At 33.1% G+C, this 24,272-nt stretch overlaps 2 protein-coding genes across 13 annotated transcripts in view; one reads left to right on the top strand and one right to left on the bottom strand.

Annotated features, from left to right (window-relative positions):
- The window catches only part of LOC114339298 (signal recognition particle 54 kDa protein), a 30,713-nt gene extending 29,998 nt beyond the window's left edge, over window positions 1–715 (top strand). The window contains exon 7 of the mRNA XM_050646498.1: window positions 106–715. Coding sequence (XP_050502455.1) covers window positions 106–392 — 287 coding nt within the window. The 3' untranslated portion in view covers window positions 393–715. The remainder of the gene's footprint in view (window positions 1–105) is intronic.
- Window positions 716–7,955: 7,240 nt separating this feature from the next.
- The window catches only part of LOC114339297 (ankyrin-3), a 539,512-nt gene continuing 523,195 nt past the window's right edge, over window positions 7,956–24,272 (bottom strand). For 8 of the 12 annotated variants that reach the window (XM_050646485.1, XM_050646486.1, XM_050646488.1 and 5 more), the window contains 2 exons: window positions 15,930–16,002; window positions 7,956–12,252 (listed from right to left, as the gene is read on the bottom strand). In XM_050646485.1, the coding sequence (XP_050502442.1) occupies window positions 12,120–12,252; window positions 15,930–16,002 (206 nt within the window). In that variant the 3' untranslated portion in view covers window positions 7,956–12,119. Of the gene's footprint in view, window positions 12,253–15,929; window positions 16,003–23,399; window positions 23,518–24,272 lie in introns of those variants that run through there. The other 4 variants (XM_050646490.1, XM_050646496.1, XM_050646489.1 and 1 more) reach the window with 3 other exon arrangements.

Raw genomic sequence — 24,272 nt, 5'->3', positions numbered from 1 at the left:
ATATTATAATAATGACGATTTATGTAGTTTCAGTAAATTGTATTTGTTTTTGTTTTTTTCTCTCTCTGACTCTTTGTACTCTACTCTACTCTATTTGTATTTTAGAAAGAGAAGTAAAAGATCTCATTACGCAGTACACAAAATTCGCAGCGGTGGTAAAGAAAATGGGAGGCATCAAAGGTCTCTTCAAAGGTGGCGATATGGCTAAAAACGTCAACCACAACCAGATGGCGAAACTTAATCAACAAATGGCCAAAATGATGGACCCTAGAGTCCTCCAACAAATGGGCGGCATGGCAGGTTTGCAAAATATGATGAGACAACTCCAAGCAGGCGCAGCTGGTGGTTTAGGGGGCTTAGGTAATCTTATGGGGGGCTTTGGTAATAAATGATTGTTAAATATTTCTTATGATTATTTTGAATTGCCATTTGATACTTCTTTCAGAAGCCATATGTTGTGTCAAGCAACATTTTTTATTTGTAGAATAATCTAATAATTAACGCAGACTTTATCATTACCGAAGCAAACTGCTACAATATGTATAAAGAAAGTTAATGGCATTTGAAAGAATTATTGAGTGATTTGTTTCTAAATGGATGAGGAAGCAGAGTATTTTTGTTTTGTTTTGAATGTGTAGAAAATATTTTATATTGACATTGTAAAAACGGTACACTGTTTGTAACTTATTCCTACAAATAAACAGTTTTCTAATAATGTGTCATCTGTTAATATGACTTACTCTAAAGTTTGACATGGAACAAGAAATTAAAGAGGTGACTGCTTAGAAAACGACACAATGCAAAATGCAATGAACTCTACTTTGAACATTAAATTTCATAAAAGAGATATTTTTGCAGTGACGACCTCATCTAAAACTAGACTGTTTTTTTCGCGGGTATTTGTCTTATGCTATGAAGAAGAACCTCAAAAAAGTTATGTAAAAATTTTCAAACGCGCATTGAGAAATTGAGACTTAATTATAAAACAAAGGAAACAAAATAATAAAAAGAAGGTGGTTACAATTAACAGAGCCCTTAAATTAGTTATGATGTGGCTAGATAAGAGAGAACTGACGCTAGCCATACACACACTGAAGACGGAGGCCATAATCTTCAAGGGTCCAAGAGCGAAAGAGCATTGCCTCCTTCACTTTGACAGAAGAAAGTATCCTGACAGGTAGGATCTCCCGCCAAAGCAAAGGAGATATCTGGGTATAATTCCATATACATAATAAGACTAAACAAGATATCGTGAGCTAAACAGTGAAGCGGGGAACACTCGATCGGTGGTCTGTCTACCTCTCTTTACCGCGTGATCACGCGCGTATGACCAGGCACCAAGCAGAAGAAGAATTCTTATGGAAGTAGTCCAGTCCACAAACCTCTGACCAAACAAATCAAAGTGGGAACCAGATTTGTTCAGGTTCAGTTTGCAATACTAATATTTTAAAGTGACAACGATTTACAACATACGCCACACCAATTTAACCAGCCGAAAATTTAACATGTTAATTTTTCCACAAAAGACAAAATGTAGGGATATAACAGTATGGATGTAACAAATACACTAAGATGTAAATTAGAGCTGGATAATCTGATAATATGTAGAACAAGTGGTGGAGTTTAAATATTTAGGCATCACACTATCTAGCTACGGAAGGCTCGAAACCGAATTAGAAGATAAAGCAAGTGAATAGAGCAAACAGAGCCACATGTGTCTGAATGGAACAATTTGGAGAAATAAAAATAGAATTTACAAAAGGCAAAAACACAACCTGACACAGAGAGGACAAAAAGAATGCTAAAAACAGTAGAGCAGCTTGGAAAAATTGATAGACACTTCGGAACCTCCTCTAAACCTTAGAAGAGAATTCTTGTCTAATAAGTTTCTATTAAAGACCAGGACTTTAGACTCACATAAATTATTAAGTAAAATTAACAGTCTCACTGAATATAACTTAACAAATTCTTATTGGAGAATTAAAACTTCTCCCCCTCTTACAGATGCTTATCTAGAAACTAACAACTTTAGCATTAACACTAAACAAATATTACCCATATATAACCTTTCTATTGAGGAAATCGCAATCTTTCCAAAGATCATAAAACCTACATATAGAAACTTACCATGCCAAAACAATAAAATTATAAAATTAATCTTATCTGAATTTTCTAATTATAAATACATCTATACAGATGGTTCAAAAACATGTAATAGTGTAGGTAGCGCTTATTATGTTTCTAATATAAAAAGTGGTAATTCTTTTAGACTACCTAAATGTACATCTATCTTCACTGCCGAACTTTATGCTATTGAAAGAGCCCTAACTTACGCGGTTGAACAGAACTTTGGAGACACGGTTATACTATCAGATTCTTTATCTGCTCTTGAGGCAATATCACAACCAATAACCAAAAAACACAACAATGAGTTGTTATGCCATATTAGAAAGACAATCGCTCGATTTAAAAATAATAGTAGTGACTTGGTCTTTATCTGGGTAAAAGGACATGCTGGAATCAAAGAAAATGAGATAGTGGATGAAATGGCAAAGAATTCGGCAACTTTAAATGAAATAGTAGATTTAACAATCTCCAGCGATTACATTCCAGAATTGCATAAAAATTTAAGAAAGAAATGGGAAACTATTTGGCTTAAGTTTGTACAAACTTCGAGGAATCCATACACTTACATATACCCACAACTTCCGCAAAATATCCCACATATATTTGATTATCACGTTACTCGGTTTTATTCCACATCCCTAAGTCGCTTAAGATTAAACCATGGCAATTTTCCTGCACATTTAGCTAAAATAGGAATGCGTATCAACTCTCTCTGTTCATGTGATAACTACTCTACTGCAGATTTAAATCATATAATCTTTAATTGTGAACTTAATAAAAACCATACGAAAGCACTAATTGCTAGACTTCAGGAGCGGAATGTAAGTTTACCGCTGAATATTTCACATCTACATACTAAGCTTCAATACCAAAACTATTAATGATATTATCATACAATTTCTTAAAGATTCTAAAATAAAAATTTAATATGACATCTTCAATCTTCAACTTTCAAATATATGTGGCAAAAAGTTTATCTAATGCCATCCCCTCTTTGTGAACACACACACTTCGGAACAGAGCTCTAGTAAGTACTAGCTGATATACGACGGATATGCAAGATGGAGAACATCAAGGACTTTGTAGGAAATAAAAAAGTAGAATGGAACAATCGTATAAGCCGAATGACAACAAATAAAGTAGTAAAGACGGCGAGAGACGATTCCCAAATAGGAAGACCACGAAAACGACGGAACAAAAAGTTACTGGAGGCACATTGAAAAACAGAGTCATGTCTACACAAAATGAAGGAGAAGACCTCCTCATTATCAAAAATTTGTATGGGCAACAATGTACAAACAACATACGAATTGGTCAGAACACAACAGAAGCAGTGGAGATACGACGTAGGCTGAAGTCAAGGTATATTTTATCGCATCTACTTTTTAATATCTACTATAACTTTATCTTCAAAGAAGCTTTAGATTAAGAGGAAGGCAATAAAATCGACGGAAATATTGTCAACAATTTCAGATACGTAGACGACAATTAATTGGCTTGCTTACAGTGAAAAAGAATCGTAACGACTCTTGATTAACCGAAACATGTGATGAATATAGGCTAAACCTTAACATTCTAATACTCTAAGACTTATAGTTGTCAGAAAAACGGAGTTACAACCAAAAAACATCAGAGCATATGGAATAAAGTTGAAAGAGTCAAAAACTACCTATTTAGGCGCAAACATTAACGATGACTGGAATATAAAGAAAAAAGAGGAATTCGCATTGAAAAAGCCAGAGTCGCCTTCTGTATACTAAAGAAAATTCGCATTAATAGAGATATCCACATTACTGTAGGGCATGGCATGGAGCACGGGCGCCCATATAAAAATTTTCAGGGGGGGCAGACGTTAAGATGTTGCACATTATATTTTGTATACTTTGGATATACAGCACCTGAAAAGCTAGGGGGGGCACGGCCCCCCGCTGCCCATGGCATGGAGAACTGGACCCTTACAACGACACTAAGAAGAATTGGAGGTGTGGATCTAACAACGAATATTACGGATAAGTTGGGTTGGGATAAGAAGGGACCTCCTTCTAGAAATACCAAGGCTCAGAAGACAAGCGGCCAATGTTACAGCCTCTAAATGATTAGCTGTAGACTTTATAAAATTCATTGTGGAATGGGATTTCATATGGAATCCCTCTCAAACTTAATGGTCGCATTAAAATTGTTTATGACCATTTGCAAGAGAGGTACTTCTATGAATAATTAAAACGATCGAAAATATCTACTAGAACAACACAATAAGAGTAAAAGTAGATGAAGAACTAACTGACCCAATTGAAGCTGGCAATGGGATAAGACAGGAGACTCTCTCAGTCCTCTATTCTTCAACCTGATCATGGATGAAATAATAAAAAAAGTAAGAACAAAAAAAGAATACCAAATGGAAGAAGAACAAGTTAAAATAATCTGCTATGCAGACGACGCAATACTAATCTCTCAAAGTGAAGATGATTTACAACGTATACTGAACCAATTTAATATACCCTCTGGAAAATTTAACATGTTAATTTCTCCAAAATAAACTAAATGCATGGTTATAACAACAAATCTAATAAGGTGTAAATTAGAGCTGGATGGTCAGATAATAGAACAAGTAATGTAGTTCTAGGCATCACACTATCTAGCTACGGAATGCTCGAAACCGAAGTGGAAGATCAGATGAATAAACCAAACAGGGCTGCAAGCTGCCCGAATGACACAATATGGAGAAATAAAAATATCGCAAAAGAAATGAAAGGCCGAATTTACAAAATAGTCATCATACCAATAATGACATACGCGGCAGAAACACGACCTGATACAGAAAGGACAAAAATAATGCTAGAAACATCAGAGATGAAAACACTTCGAAAAATCGATGGTAGGACACTATGCGATAGAGCTAGAAGTGCAGATATACGATAGAAATGCAAGATGGACAACATTAATAATTGGGTGAAAAAAACAAGAGTACAATGGAACGACCACATAAGCCGAATGACAACAGCATAGTAAGGACGGCGAGAGACGGTTTCCCAATAGGAAGACGATCAGTGGGAAGACCACGAAAACGATGGAACGACAACTTACTGGAGGCATATTTAAAAACAGACAGAGTCATGTCTACACAAAAAGATGAAGAAGAAGAAGACCATTTGTGTATCGGTTGCTTTATGTGAGAGAAGTTTTAATAAGCTAAAATTAATCAAGAATTATTTGCGAGCAACAATGGCACAAACAAGGCTCAATAATCTTGGTTTATTAACTATCGAACATGAAGCAACACAAAACATAAATTCTAGAACATATGTGATTTCAGATTTTGCCGCTAGTAAAACGAGAAAAAAAATATTTTAATAATTTTCAGTAATTTGAATAATCATATTCAGTATATAGTTATACAGTTATATAGTATAGGTACTATTTACTACAATTTCATTAACTATAATCCTTAATTTTTTCATTATTCAAAACATACGTTTATCGGATTTTCGTCGATTTTAACAATCTTTATTTTTAGTATTTGGGGTGACACCATCCATTACCGCCCCGGGTGTCACCCATGCTAGCTACGCCACTGATATGTAGTCTTGATATTTTAATGTTATTTGTATTATTTTGATTTTGTGCTATACGCTAGATAAAGAAGGGCGAAACTTGTCATCATAATCTGGGACAAAGATCAAATAACAGAGCATTCATGCTTTCTAGATTAGATATGCCACCCTCTATTGTTATAAACCACACTCTCTGACCATATAATATACAGAGTTGGGATAAAGTATGGAACCAAGCAAATATCTTTGAAACTAAAAGAAGAATATTTATGAAACTTTGCATGCAAGTACAGTGACGCAAAAGGCATCTGATGCCATATTTTTTGTTACTACTCCACTTCCGGTTTCACCGGAAATACCCTTAACTTATTTACTTTAAATAGGACACCCTGTATATTTTTGCAGATTTTAAAAGAAGAAATAAATCTCTTTACAGTTAAAAAATAGGTTAATTTATTTACGTTAAACCAATGATATAAAAAATTTAAAAAATTTCAAATGTTGAAAATGTTTTCTGTTCACCTCCTACCAACGTGCAAGCCTATAAATAATTTCGTAAGTCACTTTTTACAAGATTTCTCCACGTATTAGTTCACATTCATCAATTATTCTTTGTCTCAAATCCTGCAAGCATGTTGGTCGCCTAACGTAAACACGTGATTTTAGATAACCCCAAAGAAAAAAATCTAATGGGTTGAGGTCAGGAGAACGAGCGGGCCACTCTATGAATCCTCTACGTCCAATCTATCGATTTGGAAAATTCACTTCCAAAAAATGAAAATTCACCATAACCGATTATCATTAATATTTCAATATTTTCTTTTTCACTTAAATGAACCATTTTTAATACAACTTATTTCTGTCAATTAGTTCAGTAACATCAGTGCATGTAAACAACAATTTTAGTCTACAGTATAGATTATAGATGATACTCGTTTATTTCCTACTACGTATTAATATAAAAAATTATCTACAGACACTTTTTAACAATTTTTTTCTACCAAATTTGATATGCATGGATTAAAAATGAGAAGTTCTTTTAAAATCCGCAAAAATATACAGGGTGTCCCATTTAAATTAAATAAGTTAAGGGTATTTCCGGTGAAACCAGAAGTGGAGTAGTAACAAAAAATATGGCAACAGATGCCTTTTGCGTCACTGTACTTGCACGCAAAGTTTCATAAATATTGTTCTTTTCGTTTCAAAGATATTTGCTTGGTTCCATACTTTATCCCTACCCAGTATGTATCTCATATCTCATCATTTGGTAATTCGCTTATTGTGTGCTAGCTTATCTCTTAACTTCGCACTGAGAAACTATATTCTCTCTCTTTAATGCCCCCCGGAGGAAGTGTAGTGGTAGACGTGATGTCGTGTATTGTCCGTCTCCAAAGATCTCTGTCTCTGGTCATATCTTTTAACTCATACATAGGTCTTTTGGATATTCCTGTAATTTGGTTGATCCATCTTGTTGAGGATCTTCCGGCTTCCACCTTTCCTGATATAATGAGTCTTTCCCTGTGTTTCCTTGTGCGAGATGATTTCTGTGTTTGCTCCCATAACATGTCCAAAGTATTTTAATTGTTTGAGATGGACTTTACTGGAGAGTCGTTGGGTAACTTTTAGCTCTCTTAAAATTGAATTACTTGTCCTACGGTCGTTCTAAGGAATTAGTAACATTCGTCTCCAACAGAACTTTTCAGTGACGTCCATCTTTTTTCTTTTCGATTATCTCAGGATCCATGATTCAGATTCGTAGGTCAGCATTGGAAATATTAAGCAGTTGATCAACCTCATCTTTAACGCTCTTGAAATTTGACAGTCCTTCCATATTGTGGTCATTTTTGCTATGGCAACTTTTGTTAGATCACATCTACGTTTTATTTCTTACAGTAGCGACCCAGTGTTTGTGATCAATGATCACAGATATAAGTATGAGCTCACAACCTCAAACCGGTCAAATGTGGTTATGTGTGGATAATTGTTATGTAGTCTATCCACTATCATGATCATTGTCTTTGATATGTTTAATTGCAGACCAAATATTTGACTTTCGTTTTCGACCAGTCGTATAAGATCAATCAGCTCTGCTCGACTATTTGCAAGAAGGGCTGTGTCATCTGCGAAACGTAGGTTGTTTATTTTATGACCATTAATTGAGATAACCTTTTCCCATCCTTCCATTTCCCATATATATATTGAATAATTGTGCAGATTTTATACATCCTTGTCGGGAACTATATTACGAGGATAAAAAAATTAAATAAAACCATAGACTAATTCCAAAAAGAAAATATATATTACAGAACAGTGTAGTCTCTACAATAATTTCATTTTAAAGCATAATTATTTAATATATATTAAAATCTATATAATAAAACTTTCACACTTATGTACTAGACGGAAATTTTAGTACCCTCGAATTCAACAAACTGTATGCACCTACTTAGTATAAATCGATACTGACAAAAAAAACAGAATTGTTTACCTAAAAGTATATTTAAGTAAAAACCGTAATCTATGCGCTATTCAGAACGTATACTTTTTAATTTGAGCTTCAAAAATTTTTAAGAACATCCTTAATTGAAGAACATGTATTTCGTGAATGTGTCCAATCTTCCACCATTGCAAGTATCTTTAGTTTACAAATAAATTATATGAGTTCCTTTTTCGCTCCTCGCTGTATTTTTTACCCAATATAAACAGAACTTCGTGAAAAGTTATAATCTTAACATATCATTTGTAATTTAACATCTCATTTTCTTTTAGAATTCATCATCTATGATGAATTATACCTTAGTTAGACTTTTTAGTCTGATTAAAAAGATATTACACAATGTTTGGTCATTTACTTCAGCTACAACTACAAGACAATAATAAATCGAATAAAATTGCAATAAAAATACAAGTGGATGAACTTATGTCAAGAGGCATGCCACAAAAAAGATCAGTTGTTATAGTAATCGCATCTTTATCTCCGACTGAGAAGTTAAGAAGTCTCCTGATATGGGAATTTATTTATAAGCTATTTATATACTAAAAGACAAAAGAAAATAAAAATATATTTGTGCTGTATGTCACCTGTAGTTACATATCGGATGGAAACAACGAATATTCAAAAAAAAGAGGAGGATAGCCTTCTAAAGTTTGAAAGAAAAATAATTGGAACAATACTGGGCCACAATGTAACAAGAGAACGAGAAATAAGAATGAAAACAAACGCCGAAATTGAAGAAGAGAAAGAGGAGAAAATATAGTGCGATACATAAAACCTCTTCGCTTGAAATGGATAGATATGTTGAGGAGGGTAACTAATTGGACACCACTGCAGCCCAGGTGTAGAGGAATACCTAAAAGAAGATGGCTGGATGACGTAGAAGAAGACATAAGAGCAATGAAACTGGAAAGTTCCGTGCAAGGAGAGGAAGAAATGGAAAAGAGTCACAACAGCAGCAAAGATACACAGCAAGCTATTAATGACGCAGAGGAGTAATCCACCTTAATAAAAAATAGGATTTTGAACGCCATGAAGTTAGCTATGCTATAATACCTACGGATTGTAATGATTCATGACTGAAATGGATGGATGTCACAGAAGAGTAAATTAAGCAATAAGAATGTTCCCAAAAATGAGAAACACATCAAACGTTTGCAAGAATTAAGTCATAAGGACAGAAACTGCACTTTTCATCCGATTTACAAAAATACTAAACCGAGGTAAGGGTCGAAGAGCAAAATATCAGTAGCAAAAGAAATGAAAATATAATGTTGCTATTTGATTCTACCTTCACTATACTTATGTAGTCTATTTGTTGCTAACTGTTTTTTCATGTATTCAATCTCGAGTGATTCTTGGTCAATATTTTGCCCGCAGCAAATCTTTTATTTTTTCCTATGGTCTCTTGTTTATTATGGCCTAAAACCAGGTCTTACGATAATCAATTGATGAGTATAAATAAATTTTCTTAGACTAATTATTCTCAAAAGTCCGTTTTTTATTCTACTTTGCTTTTTTAAAAATATCCTTAAGTTCAAATTAAAAAGTATACATCCCGCAAATGTAACTGCTAATCTTACTTGTCTCATCTGGAATAGTTTCTATATAAGCTGAACCTCAAATTAGAGAGGCTACCACCGAAAAAGATTCAACAATAATCAGAAGACATAATTTTTGAATATACATATCGACCACTAAATTTGGAAATATCTTCGTTCGCATGATAACCTCAGGATTTTGTCAATAAATATATAAATTCAAGTGTTTTAAATAGTAAAATATACAATATATCTAAAGTATTCTTAATTAACTGCTATACAATAAACATTTAAAAATCTCACAACTTCGCAAATTGGTCATGTAAAAATTTTAAAATCCAAAATTGAAAAAATAAAGAACAGTATTCAAAACAGAAATTCAACAATGTCATATCAGATGAAGCATAGTTTTTTGTGCATGTGTGTATTAATCTGATATCTTTGATTTATTATAACCAAATCATATTTCTTTGGGAAACTCGATCAAGGATTGAGGAAACAGATGTTTTTATAGGGCTTTTCATTCACAGTCATTTGTTTCGAGCTTCTGTCATGTGTCACATAATATTAATATATCTACGCCATACGTTATTGGTATATAACAATGATACAAACCAAAGACGTATGGCCTAGATATATTAATATTATGTGACACATGACAGAAGCTCGAAACAAATGACAATCGATGAAAAGCCCTATTATATTGTTGTGGAGTATTATTATCAGAATTAGAGTAATTGTTTAATCTTAACCTCACAAATCAGCTCACTTCTTTTTCCATTTTCTGGAAGTCCATGACATTTGAACCACCTTTTTAATTGCTTACAATTATGGAATTCAACTGAATTATAAATAAGTGAAGCATCATTATCGATTTTTTCTAATGCATGATCCAATTGGGGAGATAATACTGCGGTCCTTGCCATTGTTGATCAAAACAGTACGAAAATATTGAATCGGCGCTGTATTTATATGTTTATATCAACGTGGCGGCTGAGGGCGGCTGTGCTTGCGTTCGTCACATGATGAAAAGGCCTTTCTCCCTATTAACTATACAGCCAACTGTCACCTGTCAAAGCTGTTACTGATTGTTTATGTTGTGAAGAATCTGTCATTAAACATATTCCTTATTAATAATTCCATAAAAATTACGATTTGGCTAAAAAAATGTATCAATAACGATTTGTTATTTGCCTGTTATACGCCTGTTTTGTCAAATCCCTTTCCTCAAAAGTTTTCCCCTAAATAATTTAATTCATACCACAGAGGAACACAAAAGTCAAGATCAAGCAAAATATACTTAAGCATATTTCGATATTCTTGTACTTTTTTTGAATTTGATTGTGATTTAAACTTTAGCCTGTTAAATATTCTAACAGTATCCCTTATAAGATCTACATTATTATTAAATCAACATACATTTTGATTACATTTTTTATCCTATACTCTAGTTTATATTTGAAAAATTTAAGGATATTACCCAAAATATAATTTATACTGTTTGGTTCCATTTCACATTACCAAATATTTGCAAAATGTTACAATCTAATAATTTAAATTCACCATTGTGGTTTCAACTTTATAAAATATTTAATTTATTGACTAAAAATGGCTGTGTATCAATGTATTTCAATCACAGTAAAAAATACTTTTCAGCAATCATTACACTGATTTAGGGAGCTGCGGGCTGCGGCTAGTATCAGAGAAGAAAATCGAAAAGCCTTTGAAATGGTGATCGCCAACGTCGGATAAGTCTGATATGGCACGTGAAGAAGAAGCGGCTAGTCCACAAATAGGTGATTGAAAAAGAAAAAAATTAAATGATCCCAATTTCAAAATTGTCTTTGACAGATCACTGACTGGAGGCTAGTAGATGAAGGCCACCTACACGATGGACAGATGATATCAGGCAGATTAGTAAAAACTGGCAACAATCAGCACAAAACCGTGAAGTGAGCAGTAGCGGATCCAGGGGTGGGGCACGGGGGCACGTGCCCCCCCCCCCCTAGACGGATCAAAAATACACTAGATAGAATAGATTTTATCGGGGTATATTCCAGATTCCTTGAGTTTGTACCCTATGTGCCCCCCCCCTTTAATCGATTTTCTGGATCCGCCCCTGGAAGTGAGGAAACAATTATGGGGGACCTATGCGTAAATTGGTTGGATAATGATGATGATGATGATGATTACAAAAGGTACAATATACACGTTATTATTATTTATATGGTGACATATTACAATTCAATATGGTATTTAAATTACAGATTCAACATTTTTAAATATTTCCGAAAAATTACAATAAAAATAACACACATGCACTGGCGTGTCGAATATTATTGAAAATAGTAGTATGAAAGTTTGTTTAAGTAACAATTATATTGTCGCGATAACGAAATCGGGTGCCTAGTGGGGCTGCCTCTCCTCTTCCATGAACTGATCCAGTGTGGTTTGCATTGAATGTCTCAAGTCAGATTCGTTTTGGATGGTTAGTGGTGATGTAATGACTTGAGAGGCTGTTTTGATCGTTCTTGTAATTCTGAAAAAGTTTAGAACAATATTAATTGGAGTTTTATTATTATACGTGTTTATTGATAAAAATAGTCCACGTTGTGAGGGCGCTTCTGTATGAAAAAAAATTCTGATTCGGTTTCTTTGCGGATTCTTGTTCAAAAATGTCCCCCTTAAACTAAAAGGGCGCCGGGCGAAATTTTTGGACAGAAATTGTTTAAACAATGCTCTTTTGAATTTGTTTAAAAAAATTGTTTAAACAATTTCTGTAAAAAAATTTCACCTGGCACCATTCTTATTTGTTTAAAAGGTACATTTTTGAACAGGAATCCACAAAGAAACCGAATCAAAAAATTTTTCATACGGTACAAATTTCACCACGTGGACTAAAGTACGTTAGGTAAAATGTGGCTCGTTTTATGCGAGTGAAAATACAGTTTTTTTAGAGAATTGCATTTTTGGATATTATTATGGATACGTATTATTTACAGGACCTTCAATGCTTTCATTACTCTCTCTACCTGTAAAGATTTTCTGCCTAGTCTAGTACATCGCTTGATAGAAGATAAATATCAATAGTACATTGATATATACAGCTATAAGAAGTAGAAGAAAAGAGAATATAAATAAGGAAGGCAGTTATTTGTACACAGTAACTAAGAGTAAAAATTTCAAAAACCTACTTGTAAATATTCAGCATATATCACACATTTAATATACCTACCTATATTTTCACAAGCTAGCAAACCACATATTTAGAAAACCATGCTTTAAAATTTAAAACAATATTGATGAATAATTTTAACAAACTAAACTACTTATCTAATCGTATTATTTTCCTAACCAACAATGTGATTACGATCGAATTTGAAATAGATCAATAATTTTTACAGTAGAATATCACTAATCCGGTACTATCAAAAACAAGAGGTTGTCGGATTATGTATGTCTCAGTTAGGACTACTGGATTGTATAGAAAAATCTATATTAATATAAAGCATTTTATGGAAATATAACAGAAGCCTGGAACAGTACAGGAGCGGCTTCATTAAAGGCTATCACAGGTCGAATTATCTAAATATTTAGGCGGTAGCCTTTATGACCATTCTGAGACTCAGACTATACTTGTGAATCCATATTTATGATGAACCCAGATATACTATACCAGAACAAACTAATCTTCACTGAGAAGAAGATATTCGTCAATGTTTTTGGAATATCGTAACCAAAACCAAATTATACAATGTGTAAAAGAAATAAATGAGGCGTATTCATAAAAATAAAAAAAACAAACCAGAATTTAACTCATCGTTAAATTTATGTACGTTCCTGAAAAGAATAGTAGGAATGTCTCATATATTTACTGAATAACTTCACAGTAAGTATTGACATCAAAATGCATAAAAAAATTCCGTAATAAAAATAATAAAATTCCCAATATAGAAACGTTTCTTCAGTTCTACATTTAATAATCTACATGGTTTCCTAGATTCTCATTTATGTATTAATCTAAGACTAAATTTACAAAATCGATGAAAGCATCTAAATATCGGACAAAGAGCTAGCAATTTATTGACTATTCTAAAACGTTAATGTTGCTTCAAATTAAAATATACATAATATGCTGCATTAAAACAGCCTTTAATCAACATCTTATCCGTTAACTTGTTACAGGTATGACGACATGAGTTGATCTTTCCGGTGTTCCTCCATTTCTCTCTATCTTCTGTCATTCCCGTACATTCTGACAATGGAACATCTAAGGTTACGGCAATGTGGCCCGTGTATCTTGTGGGAAATCTGCCTCTACCTTTCTTATATTCCATATTTGCCCGAAACAGCTTATCATTTGTTCTGTTACTTGAGTAATTAGTATTTTCTTGATATTAAGTTGTCTTAGTACAAGTCTCTAACGAATCTACGAGTCTTTTATATTTCTCTTTGAGAATACGAACATTCGGTCACGGTTACTTCACGACTATTCCAGATTTTATTAATTTAGCCATACCGTTTTTGGAAATTGTTGATCTCCACTTTATTTCTTCAGAGAGAGATATTTTGAAGAGTGTAGGTGCTATGCCTTGCTTTAGACTCCTGCTAATATTTCTCTAGTTAATTTGTTTTCAGTTTTGGTGTTTATCGTCATATTTTTGTAAAGCTGTTGTTTTGCTTTTATAAACATATATTTTTTTGCTCATTTCCTGTTGTTCCATTGCTACCCAGAACATTACACTATCGTATGCCTTTGTCAAATCTATAAAGACTACATGAATTGAAAGGTTTTGAACTAATCTTTTCTCAATAACCTGTGTAGGGGAAAAGGGTGAGAAGGCTGGTTCGATATATTTATAAAAGAAGTACATAATTGAAAAATACAATGTTTTCATCTTCCTACATTTGGTAGATCAAAGAATATAAAATACCTCGAAGGACCAGCAACCAATTGGTTGCAAAATTATCAGTTCGTAAAAATAAGGAATAGCTAGTAAAATAATTAAAATGTATAAATTTAAATAATTTATTGTTTGATTGACATAAATAGAAAATAGTAAATAATAAGAAATTAATAATAATAAAAAGGTTGTTGCCAATCAATCACCTATAATATAAATAAAACGGGATAGTTACCGAAAGTTAGCTGTAATCCATCTAGTTAAATAACTTAACGTGAAGTAAAAACTCCCTGGTGTAGTTGGTATAAAATTTTTAATGAAGAATTAAATTTTTTTTAAATCCAAAAGGATTACATTCAGAACGAATACATTCGGATAAGTCTGAAAACGTTCTGAATGTAATCGTTTTGGATTTAAAAAAATTTATTAAAAATTTAATACCAACTACACCAGGGAGATTTTACTTCACGTTAAGTTATTCACCTATAATATATTATAAAAAATGTTTATAAAACTAAATACATGCGATCGTACAAGAAAGTTTATTGTATGTCCATTGTCTAACAACCATGTAATGCTGGAGCCGATGTTTTGCCAAATATGACAGGAAAATTGTTTATTGTTTCTTTAGTAATTAATAATGGCAGTTACTTATAGAATTTATGCACTAAGCACTGAATTTAATACTATTTACTTGATTACTTGAATTAAACTAGCCTTTATTCGAAAGGCGTAAGTAAGACTAACTACTTGCGTGCTTCGAGTTTGAAGCGAGATACGTAGTTTTTCTTTTTACATGCTCCTACTTTAGAAGCTGGAGTTGAAGTCATTTGTTTTAGGGAAGTTGGGAATAAAATTTTGGGTGTAGAAAAACTGACAGGAGCAGAAGATTCGATCTAGCACAAAGACAGCATGTGTGCTGATCACGTAGGGTTTTAAATTTAGCTGGAAAAATATTAGAATAGTATTAGGATAAAAGAAACTATTGTAGAAAATACAATTTTCTACAACCAACCTTAGGGAAAACATGCTATACATACAGGATCTGCCTGCACGAAAGCCACGTGCATGTCTCTGATACTTTTTGACAAATTTGTTTTTCTTTTTCCCTGATTTGCAGTTTGGTATCTTCTTTCTTTCGTTATGTTTCTTTTTCTCGTTATTCGTTGTTTCTTTTTTTTCGTTATTGTTAAGTTATTTAAGTAAGCGAACAAAAGCAAAAAAACACCTAATCATAACGCTTGGTATTGATCGATTTCGGTACGTTAATTGTTAGCCCTTTATCTTTAACTACTCTAAATATTCTACTTACTTAGCTCCTGTAACAGGATCAACAACCTCTTGTGTGACGATTGAAAACTGAGGTTCTTGCTGATAGAAGTCTTCTACAATACATTCAAAATTATGTTCTAAACATCTAACTAATTCTATTAAAAAACACTATTACTATCGAAACAAAAATGTATTAGGCAATTTGTTATACAATAAGTACAAAAACTAACTATAAAAGTGAGTAGACACTACATATTAAAATAAAATTATTACAAAAAAATACTAAAGCACTCATTTGGATAAAGCAAAAACGAATTTATCATTTTACACTATTGTTGCTGACAAAAGGTATGTTATAACGTTTAAAGAAAAGTCAGATAAATATTATATCATCAAAGTCAAATTCAAGAATACATAATATACTACTAACTTGGAGTATGGTACTAGAAATGTGTAAGGCATTCACGCGCTTAACAGTATGAGCTTAACTTTTTTGGGCTATTTTTAATAAATTATACAAAATATTTCCTTAAGAGTCTTCAATATAATATATTAACTTAAGACCAAGTTCAAATGAGATAGTTGCTTATAATATAAGCAACTATTTCATTTGAACTTGGTCTTCTAAGAAATTCTGATTTTCTACCCTTCTATATTATTGGTCCGCTGTAACTTCCAAATGGTTATTGACCTTTTCACTCAAAATGAAAAAGACTCTATGATTTAACAGTTGTTTTACGTAGAGGAGTGTCGTGTCCATCAGTTTGTTATAAGCGTTATAATTTAAGTAGTGTTCGGTGTTTCAAACCTAAAGCTACAGGTAAACTAAAGATATAGTTTGGAATTCCTGTTTTGAATAAAATCTATATAAAAATACTACAGCACAATTGAGAAACCTCAATTCAACTTTACACATATTCAAGTATTTAAAGCTAGACAGCTAACTACCAAAGTTTTGTCCCAACCGATCGTATCTAAAGTTTGAACATTTTCAACTTCTGTCTAACTAACCAGTATCCAATGCAAACACATAATGTATCGATATAAGCTTTGACTTCTATCAGAACGAATTCGAACGACTTTTACACAATCTCCTCTTCTTTTTCTTCTGGTGTCTGATGTTTGCAGGATGTAGACGTTAACACTATGTGGCATTATAGTTAATAGTTTACATTGTGTGACATAACTCTCAGAACGTGGCACAGGGTAGGCCTTTGGAAGTACTAAAATGCGCTGTACGCGACCGAAAAAAATCTAGATCCGAACACAACATATCTCTCATTGAGAAAGGATACTCGGTCAAGCACATGAAAAATGTATATTAGACGGAAATGTTCTAATAGCGCCGAATTACTACCAAAAACAGGCAGGATTAACCACGAATCATAACATGCTTCCTCATTGAGATGTGCAGTCAAGGAACACCTGCTTGCATTTTAGCTGCAGACTCCGTTAAAAAGAACCTGGAACAGTCAAATAAATTTTGTATAATTGCAAGGCTCTAGACCGCAGGAGGCTAACACTTTTTATCCATCCATTGCACAAACTGGTACAAGGTTCCAGAATTTTGGAATGGGTATCGTGAATAAATGGATGAGGCACAGTTGGCTGTTGACTACTATTATTACTAAATAGTTGGTTTTGATTTATATTATTCTCCTTATAGTTCTATTTGGTTTTATTTCTGTTTTTAAGCTGTAATGTTTTCCCATTTCGTTTATTTTTATTAAAAAATTTTAAAGATCCTGCGTGTTACCCGCCAGGATGACTGTAGATTATTAGATTATGGAAAACGTAGATTATTGGTTTCCCATTGTAGCATTGAAGTCCCTTCCTATAATCACATTAACTGTCTTATTGCATTTATTAGTTATTTATTTAAATGATTTGTATAGATCTACTTTTCTTCCTTTTTATCTTGCTCTATTAAAAGCGTCTGTAGTACAATAAACCAGCATACATTTGACTGATAAGATTGTAGGATTGACAAAGAAATACAAAGATGCTTTACATTTTATGACATAGACGAGGGACAATGAAATTTATTGACTTCGCTAATATTCAAGGAGATCCCGGACGAAATAGTAAAGAAGTAAAAAATATAAAAGAATATAGCATGAAAAAAATCAAATTCAGACAATATGTTCCCATCTTCTTCAGCCTGTGTTCGTCCACTGCTGGACATAGGTCTCTTCCATTTGCTTCCATCGATTTCTACTCTTAGCAATTCTCATCCACTGCTTGCCCGCGACTTATATAACAACTACAATATGTTCCCATAACAACTACGAATGATGGAAAATGAAAATGTTCTATAGAGACTAATTAAAACGTTCGAAGATATGGCGCTCCAGTATGATATGTGATTACCACAGAAAAAACTAAAATCTAAATTAATTATAATTTAGCGAAATCAAGAAAATGTAGATTTATTGTCTAACAAAAAATTAATAGAACTAGTGATGGAACTAGAATATTTGGAAATCCAATTATCTAGCCAGAAAAGTAAAAATACTAAAACAAGTGAATAAGGCAAACAGACAATGGAAACGAAAAACATACGAAAGATATCAAACCAAACGCTGAGAGAAGAAGCGAGGAAATTAGAACTAGATAATGGATAGAAGACATAAACCAGCCTACAAACAGAACCAAAAGACATAAACCAGCCCTCTATGGGATAGAAGACTAGAAACAGAAAAATTGAATGGAGTCAACATGCAAAGAATGGCAGGCAAGGGATACGTAATTTAGTAAGGAATCGACCGACAAATGGACGAATGGCAGTAGGACTCTGAAAAAAAAGCCGGCCACATCAACATCAATTCAGAGTCTAAAGCCGACCGATTTAAGAGATTTTATCGGATATACCTATATTTAAATACAGATATACGACCGAGATGCAAGGTAGAGAACATTAAAATAAGAATGGGTAAGAAACAGAAGAGTGGAATGGAATGACAACATAAGCCGAATGACAAAAAATAGAGCAGTAAGGACTACGAGAGACGGTTCCCCAATAGGAAGACGATCAGTGGGAAGACCACGAAAATGATGGAACGACAACTTACTAGAGGCACATTGAAAAAACAGACAGTCAGGTCTATACAATAAGAAGAAGAAGAAGAATATTAATCTACTCAGGATAAGTATTTCCACTATTGCTTTAGTTTTAAAAAAATTCTTAAAAATATAATCTACCTAATCAAAATAAATATATTTTGATTAGATTTATAATTAGATTATATTTGTAACTTTACTCAATTTTTGTACATATTGTAAAACAAACTTCCTTAAATTCTTTTGTCATCCATTATTAGTCATATATACACAATGCATGCAATATCATCCACACGTTTTCTCTTTTATAAGAAAATAAATACCTTATCTTTTTAATGAATACCATATTGAATGACAGAATATAAATAAAAAAATTTGTAAAAAACAATTAATAATAAAACTTCCCTTTGAAAACAATTAAAATTGTGAAGAATTGTTTACGTTGTGAGTCGCTTTAACACTTTTGTTTGATTATTCTGAATTATTTCTTCCTATGAAATTTTTTTTATCCCATAATATATGATTAATGTAGAGCGGCTAACATTTTCCTCAGGGAATAAAGATATTGGAAGACACTTCAGTATCATATATTGGCTTTTAGTAAGTATAAAACTATTAAGGAGAGTTTCGAATAAAAGACTATTACTTAGTGAAGTGAAACTACTGATGCAATAACTTAACTTTATTTGAGAATAGAATAAGAAAAAATATTTTATGAAAGATGACTAAACCTTGCTGACAGTAAATGGAATATTATATGAATCACTTCAGAATTTCTACTGTATTAGAAACATATTAATCTCTGTAAGTAGTATGCATTATTAGTATCAAATATCCTCCTCCTCCTATGTAACGTACCTACTGATGTTGGCGACAGTATGTCAAAGTCTTGTCTATGGACGTATGAGTTTTGAGTCTTGTCTCTTAAGGTGATACAGTAGCGATCAACAGGTAGCAAAAACGCGTTCTAAGGCTACGGCTCCACGGGCGAGAAATTGACGCTAGCAGTAGCAGTAAAATGAACTTAAGGTTCCGCGGAACGGAATGGGAATAGCCGAACTGTACCGACTACAGGACTTGTGCGTAGTCGGTTCAGTTCGGCTACTCCCATTCCGTTCCGCGGAACCTTAAGTTCGTTTTACTGCTACTGCTAGCGTCAATTTCTCGCCCGTGGAGCCGTAGCCTAAGATTGCGGCTGTAATTTTGAATATTTTTTCGAGATATTTGGCACACGTATTCGTAATATAATAAAGAATGGCGGTACAGAGCCCAATTTGAAAAATATATTAATATGTGGAAATTACTCTGTAATTAAATACAATATTAAAAAAACGAGCCTCTACCGCCATTAAGAAGAACAAAAAAAGACACTTTCTTCAAATAAACTTTTTTATCCGATGCCTAGATTTTGTGTCATTTTGGAACTACTAAAATTTTTTATTTCATTAGTAGTTCCAAAATGACACAAAATCTAGGCATCGGATAAAAAAGTTTATTTGAAGAAAGTGTATTTTTTTGTTCTTCTTAATGGCGGTACAGGCTCGTTTTTTAATATTGTATTTAATTACAGAGTAATTTCCACATATTAATATATTTTTCAAATTGGGTTTTGTACCGCCACTCTTTATTATATTACGAATACGTGTGCCAAATATCTCGAAAAAATATTCAAAATTACAGCCGCAATCTTGGAACGCGTTTTCGCTACCTGTTGATCGCTACCTGTTGATCGCTACTGTTTCCTCTTAATGTATCAGAGCAGTTCCTTCAGTTCTGGTCCAGTCTCGACTGGATTCCTGAGCCAGGACTTCTTCTTTTTTCGTATCATTTTTCCCTCAAAAATTGGTTGTAGTTGTTCGTATTCCTTGTGACGCATTATATGTCCGAGATATGAGGTGTTTCTAACTTCAACGATCTTCAATAGATATGGGTAAGTATTCATCCTTAACAGCACTTCTGCTTTGGTTGTTCTTGTGGTCAACTTATTCGCAACATTCTTTTGTACAGTCTCATTTCAAATGCGTTTAACTTGTTGATGTCGCCTTGTTTAAGTGAACATATTTCGCAGCCATACAAAAGCAGAGCACATAACCCTTTAGTGTTCTCAGTCTTAATGGTATGGCTAACTTTGGGTTGCAAAGAATTCCGCTCCAAAACTTTACATCGAGTGAGGATATTGACAACTTTCCAAGAAAAGCCTTACTAAACCAGTCACTAGACTTGATACGCGTCAGAACTTGGAAGCGAACGGTGCGTGGCGTCCAATGTTAATTTCAGAAATTAGAAGAGAATCGAGAGAAAAAATGAAGGAATATTATAGAAATTGTACGGTATAGGAGCACAATATACAAAATTTGTACGAACGTTGAAAGACAGTAGAGTCTATGGTTGAAATTGCAAATTGAAAACTAATCCTTCTTTTATAATGATATACTAACCCAGTCTTTTATTAAAAAGTGTATTGCATGTACTTTCCATGCTTGTAACATTCCCAAGCTCTTATCTAACATCAGCGGTAAGTACATCAGCTGAATATATTTACCCCTTCTAATCTAACCTAACCTATTTACCCCTCCTAATCTAACTAAGCTTCTGTTAATGCCTTTTGATAGATAAACTATTTCTGGACAACATTACGATTTTATTACGATTACTAAATTACTCATTAAAACGGTTGAGAAAATCCATTGCTTCAACAGTATTCTAGCGTACCTAAAATCTACTGCTTTTCTATGCTTATTTTATATTAAAAACGGAAAAATAGTTACTTTTATTGCATTATTCGATTGTATGTACATATAAATAGATTGGTACAATTTTTTTGTACATTACCAATCTATTATAAGTTTTTTTCTAAAACAACAGTGACTACTACTTCAGCCATTCGTTAAGGTCGTTAGGAAATATTTTAAACATTTTTTTTTTATTTTCAAGAATCGGTAATACCTTTTTTAAACGTTGGTAAGTCACTACAAATGCTAAAAAAGGTCTGATAAAGTAGATAAGTAATAATTTTTGAAGTATGTGTAGTATATGACGTCACTCTTGTTTTAGGTATTGATGAGTTCATAAGATGAATTACATCTGTACGAAAAGAACGAACACAAAGTTTTAACACATACTAGAAACAAAGCTCTAAAAGGTTCTAAAGCTAAGATAAGTTAGAAAGCGTTTAGTTATTAGAAATAAATCTATTCTTTGCATACAGATCAGTGTGACAAGTGCAAGCATATCATAAGTTGTGTAATAGTAAATGTTCATGCCTCATTTTAATATTTTTTTTTTATCTAAAACCATCTTTTTGCAGATAAAGAACATGCACTCTACTGCTAATCACTAAATTTTCTATTGTTTATACTCATATAACCAACATTTGACGATGGTTGTGATCATGAAATGTTTTATAAACTAAATGTGCAACTATGGAGGGAAAGACATATCAAAAAGAGTGTTGTTTACTTTTAAAACATATTTGCACTATTAACATTTGTATCCATAAAAATATAACAAGGTACAACAGAAAAATAAACCGATAAAAAATATACATGCTTGAAACTGTGGTTTACAGTTACACTCTGTGTTAGCTTGTCTGGGAGTCAAAGTGGCAGCCTTAAGTTTTCTCCTAACTATCCACTGAGTGACGGTGACACCAGAGAATAACGACACCTCGTACATTCCTTCGTTTGAAGAATTGTTGAAGCTCCACTCCTGTTGCGTGCCGATTACGGAAGGCACTCAGGACAATGAATCGATCGTCCCTCTCTGTCGTTACACATCGCCGACCAGAACCTGATCGTCGACTGTAGCTACCGGTGTCCTGGTTGCACTGGTATGCCCTTGAGACTGCAGCCTGCGTCATAAGTAGGCGACGGACGACAGTCCTCTTACTATAGCCCTATCATAATAACGCAATTACTTGGGTTGCCTTCACTGGTGAAGAATATATTTGTAAAATATTCACTTTCTGCACTTCGAAGTGCTGTTTGCATTCCCTATGCCATACAGAAGAAGACAAATTTTACACGTTGCCAATTTGCATAAAAAAATTATTTTTTGGAAGCTCTATAATATACAAGATTTTTTTGCATTAGTTGTTTTAATTCAAAGTAACACAACATAAAATTAGTAAACATAAACTACAATTCATCGAGTGGGTCGATTTTTTTGCTTGCAAGTGTATTTACGGAAATAGCTGTTACTTCTGTTTAATTTAATTTCCACAATATAGAGTATAATTAATATGTTTCGATGAAACATCGGCTTTGACCGAATCTTTAACATTATCATTTTATTTTTGTTGATTAACGAAATAATTAATATCTTTTGATCATAATTTTTAATAAATTACTGTAAAAAATATTTTTGATATGTCTTTCTACCGAATTCGTGAATGTTCATATAATATTATATTGTTTGTGTAAATAAAAAAAAACGCAAAATATCTGCATACCATTGTCAATTTTGTGCGAGCAGTGCCAACACGATCATGCTTGTTGCCAATGCGATAAACGACCACACTAGAGGGTAAAGAACATGCCAGGTCTCTAAGGTTTTTGGATTTTTTGATGCTGGGCAAAAGATTCTGTCAAGATGCATGTTCAAACATCGTTAAAAATAAACCATTTCAATTAACATTAAGTTACTCACGCTGATCTGTTCAGTAAGTCGTAGGCACTTTTTTTTAACTTTTGTTTTATAAAACGAGGCTTTGTGTTGGTGCGGTAAAATTAGTGTGGTTACTGTTTAAAATGAAATCAACTATGATACAGTAGATAGAGTGTAAACAAGAATATCGTTAAAACATTTTGATTGATAATGGAAGAAAATCATTTAATCCAATATCACTTATTCAATTCTGTTCCAAATAATCCATCATGCAACAAGTGCACAGAGTAGTAAAACAAATAAACACAACTTGGTATCATACAAATGCAAGCGCGCGTTTATCAGTTTTTACCAGGTAAAATGTGGCGTTAAGCGCTGTTATTTATAGGGGCTTAGAGTTAATAATCTGCGACATTATTGGACACGAGACAGGCATTTGGTAAAGTGTGTTGTAAAGTACGAAGCCCCCTTGTAGTACAATGTACAATCTACTGGAACAAAACTAACTAACCGGTACTTACATCCTACTTTATTTAATTAATTATAAAGGTGTAATGTCCTGTTGCACATCAACATAAGCAAAGCAATTGAAGTTGCTTCTTCGATTAATAACAATACAATATATTATGACAATGCAACATCGTAAATAAAAATAGTAGGAAAAACAGAAAAGATAAAACTGCAAAGAGGGGTTAGATAAGGAGATTCTATCTCACTC

The sequence above is a fragment of the Diabrotica virgifera genome, chromosome 3 (genome assembly GCF_917563875.1).
Source record: "Diabrotica virgifera virgifera chromosome 3, PGI_DIABVI_V3a".
NCBI classification, from domain to species: domain Eukaryota; kingdom Metazoa; phylum Arthropoda; class Insecta; order Coleoptera; family Chrysomelidae; genus Diabrotica; species Diabrotica virgifera.
This window is presented reverse-complemented; position numbering and strand designations above follow the sequence as displayed.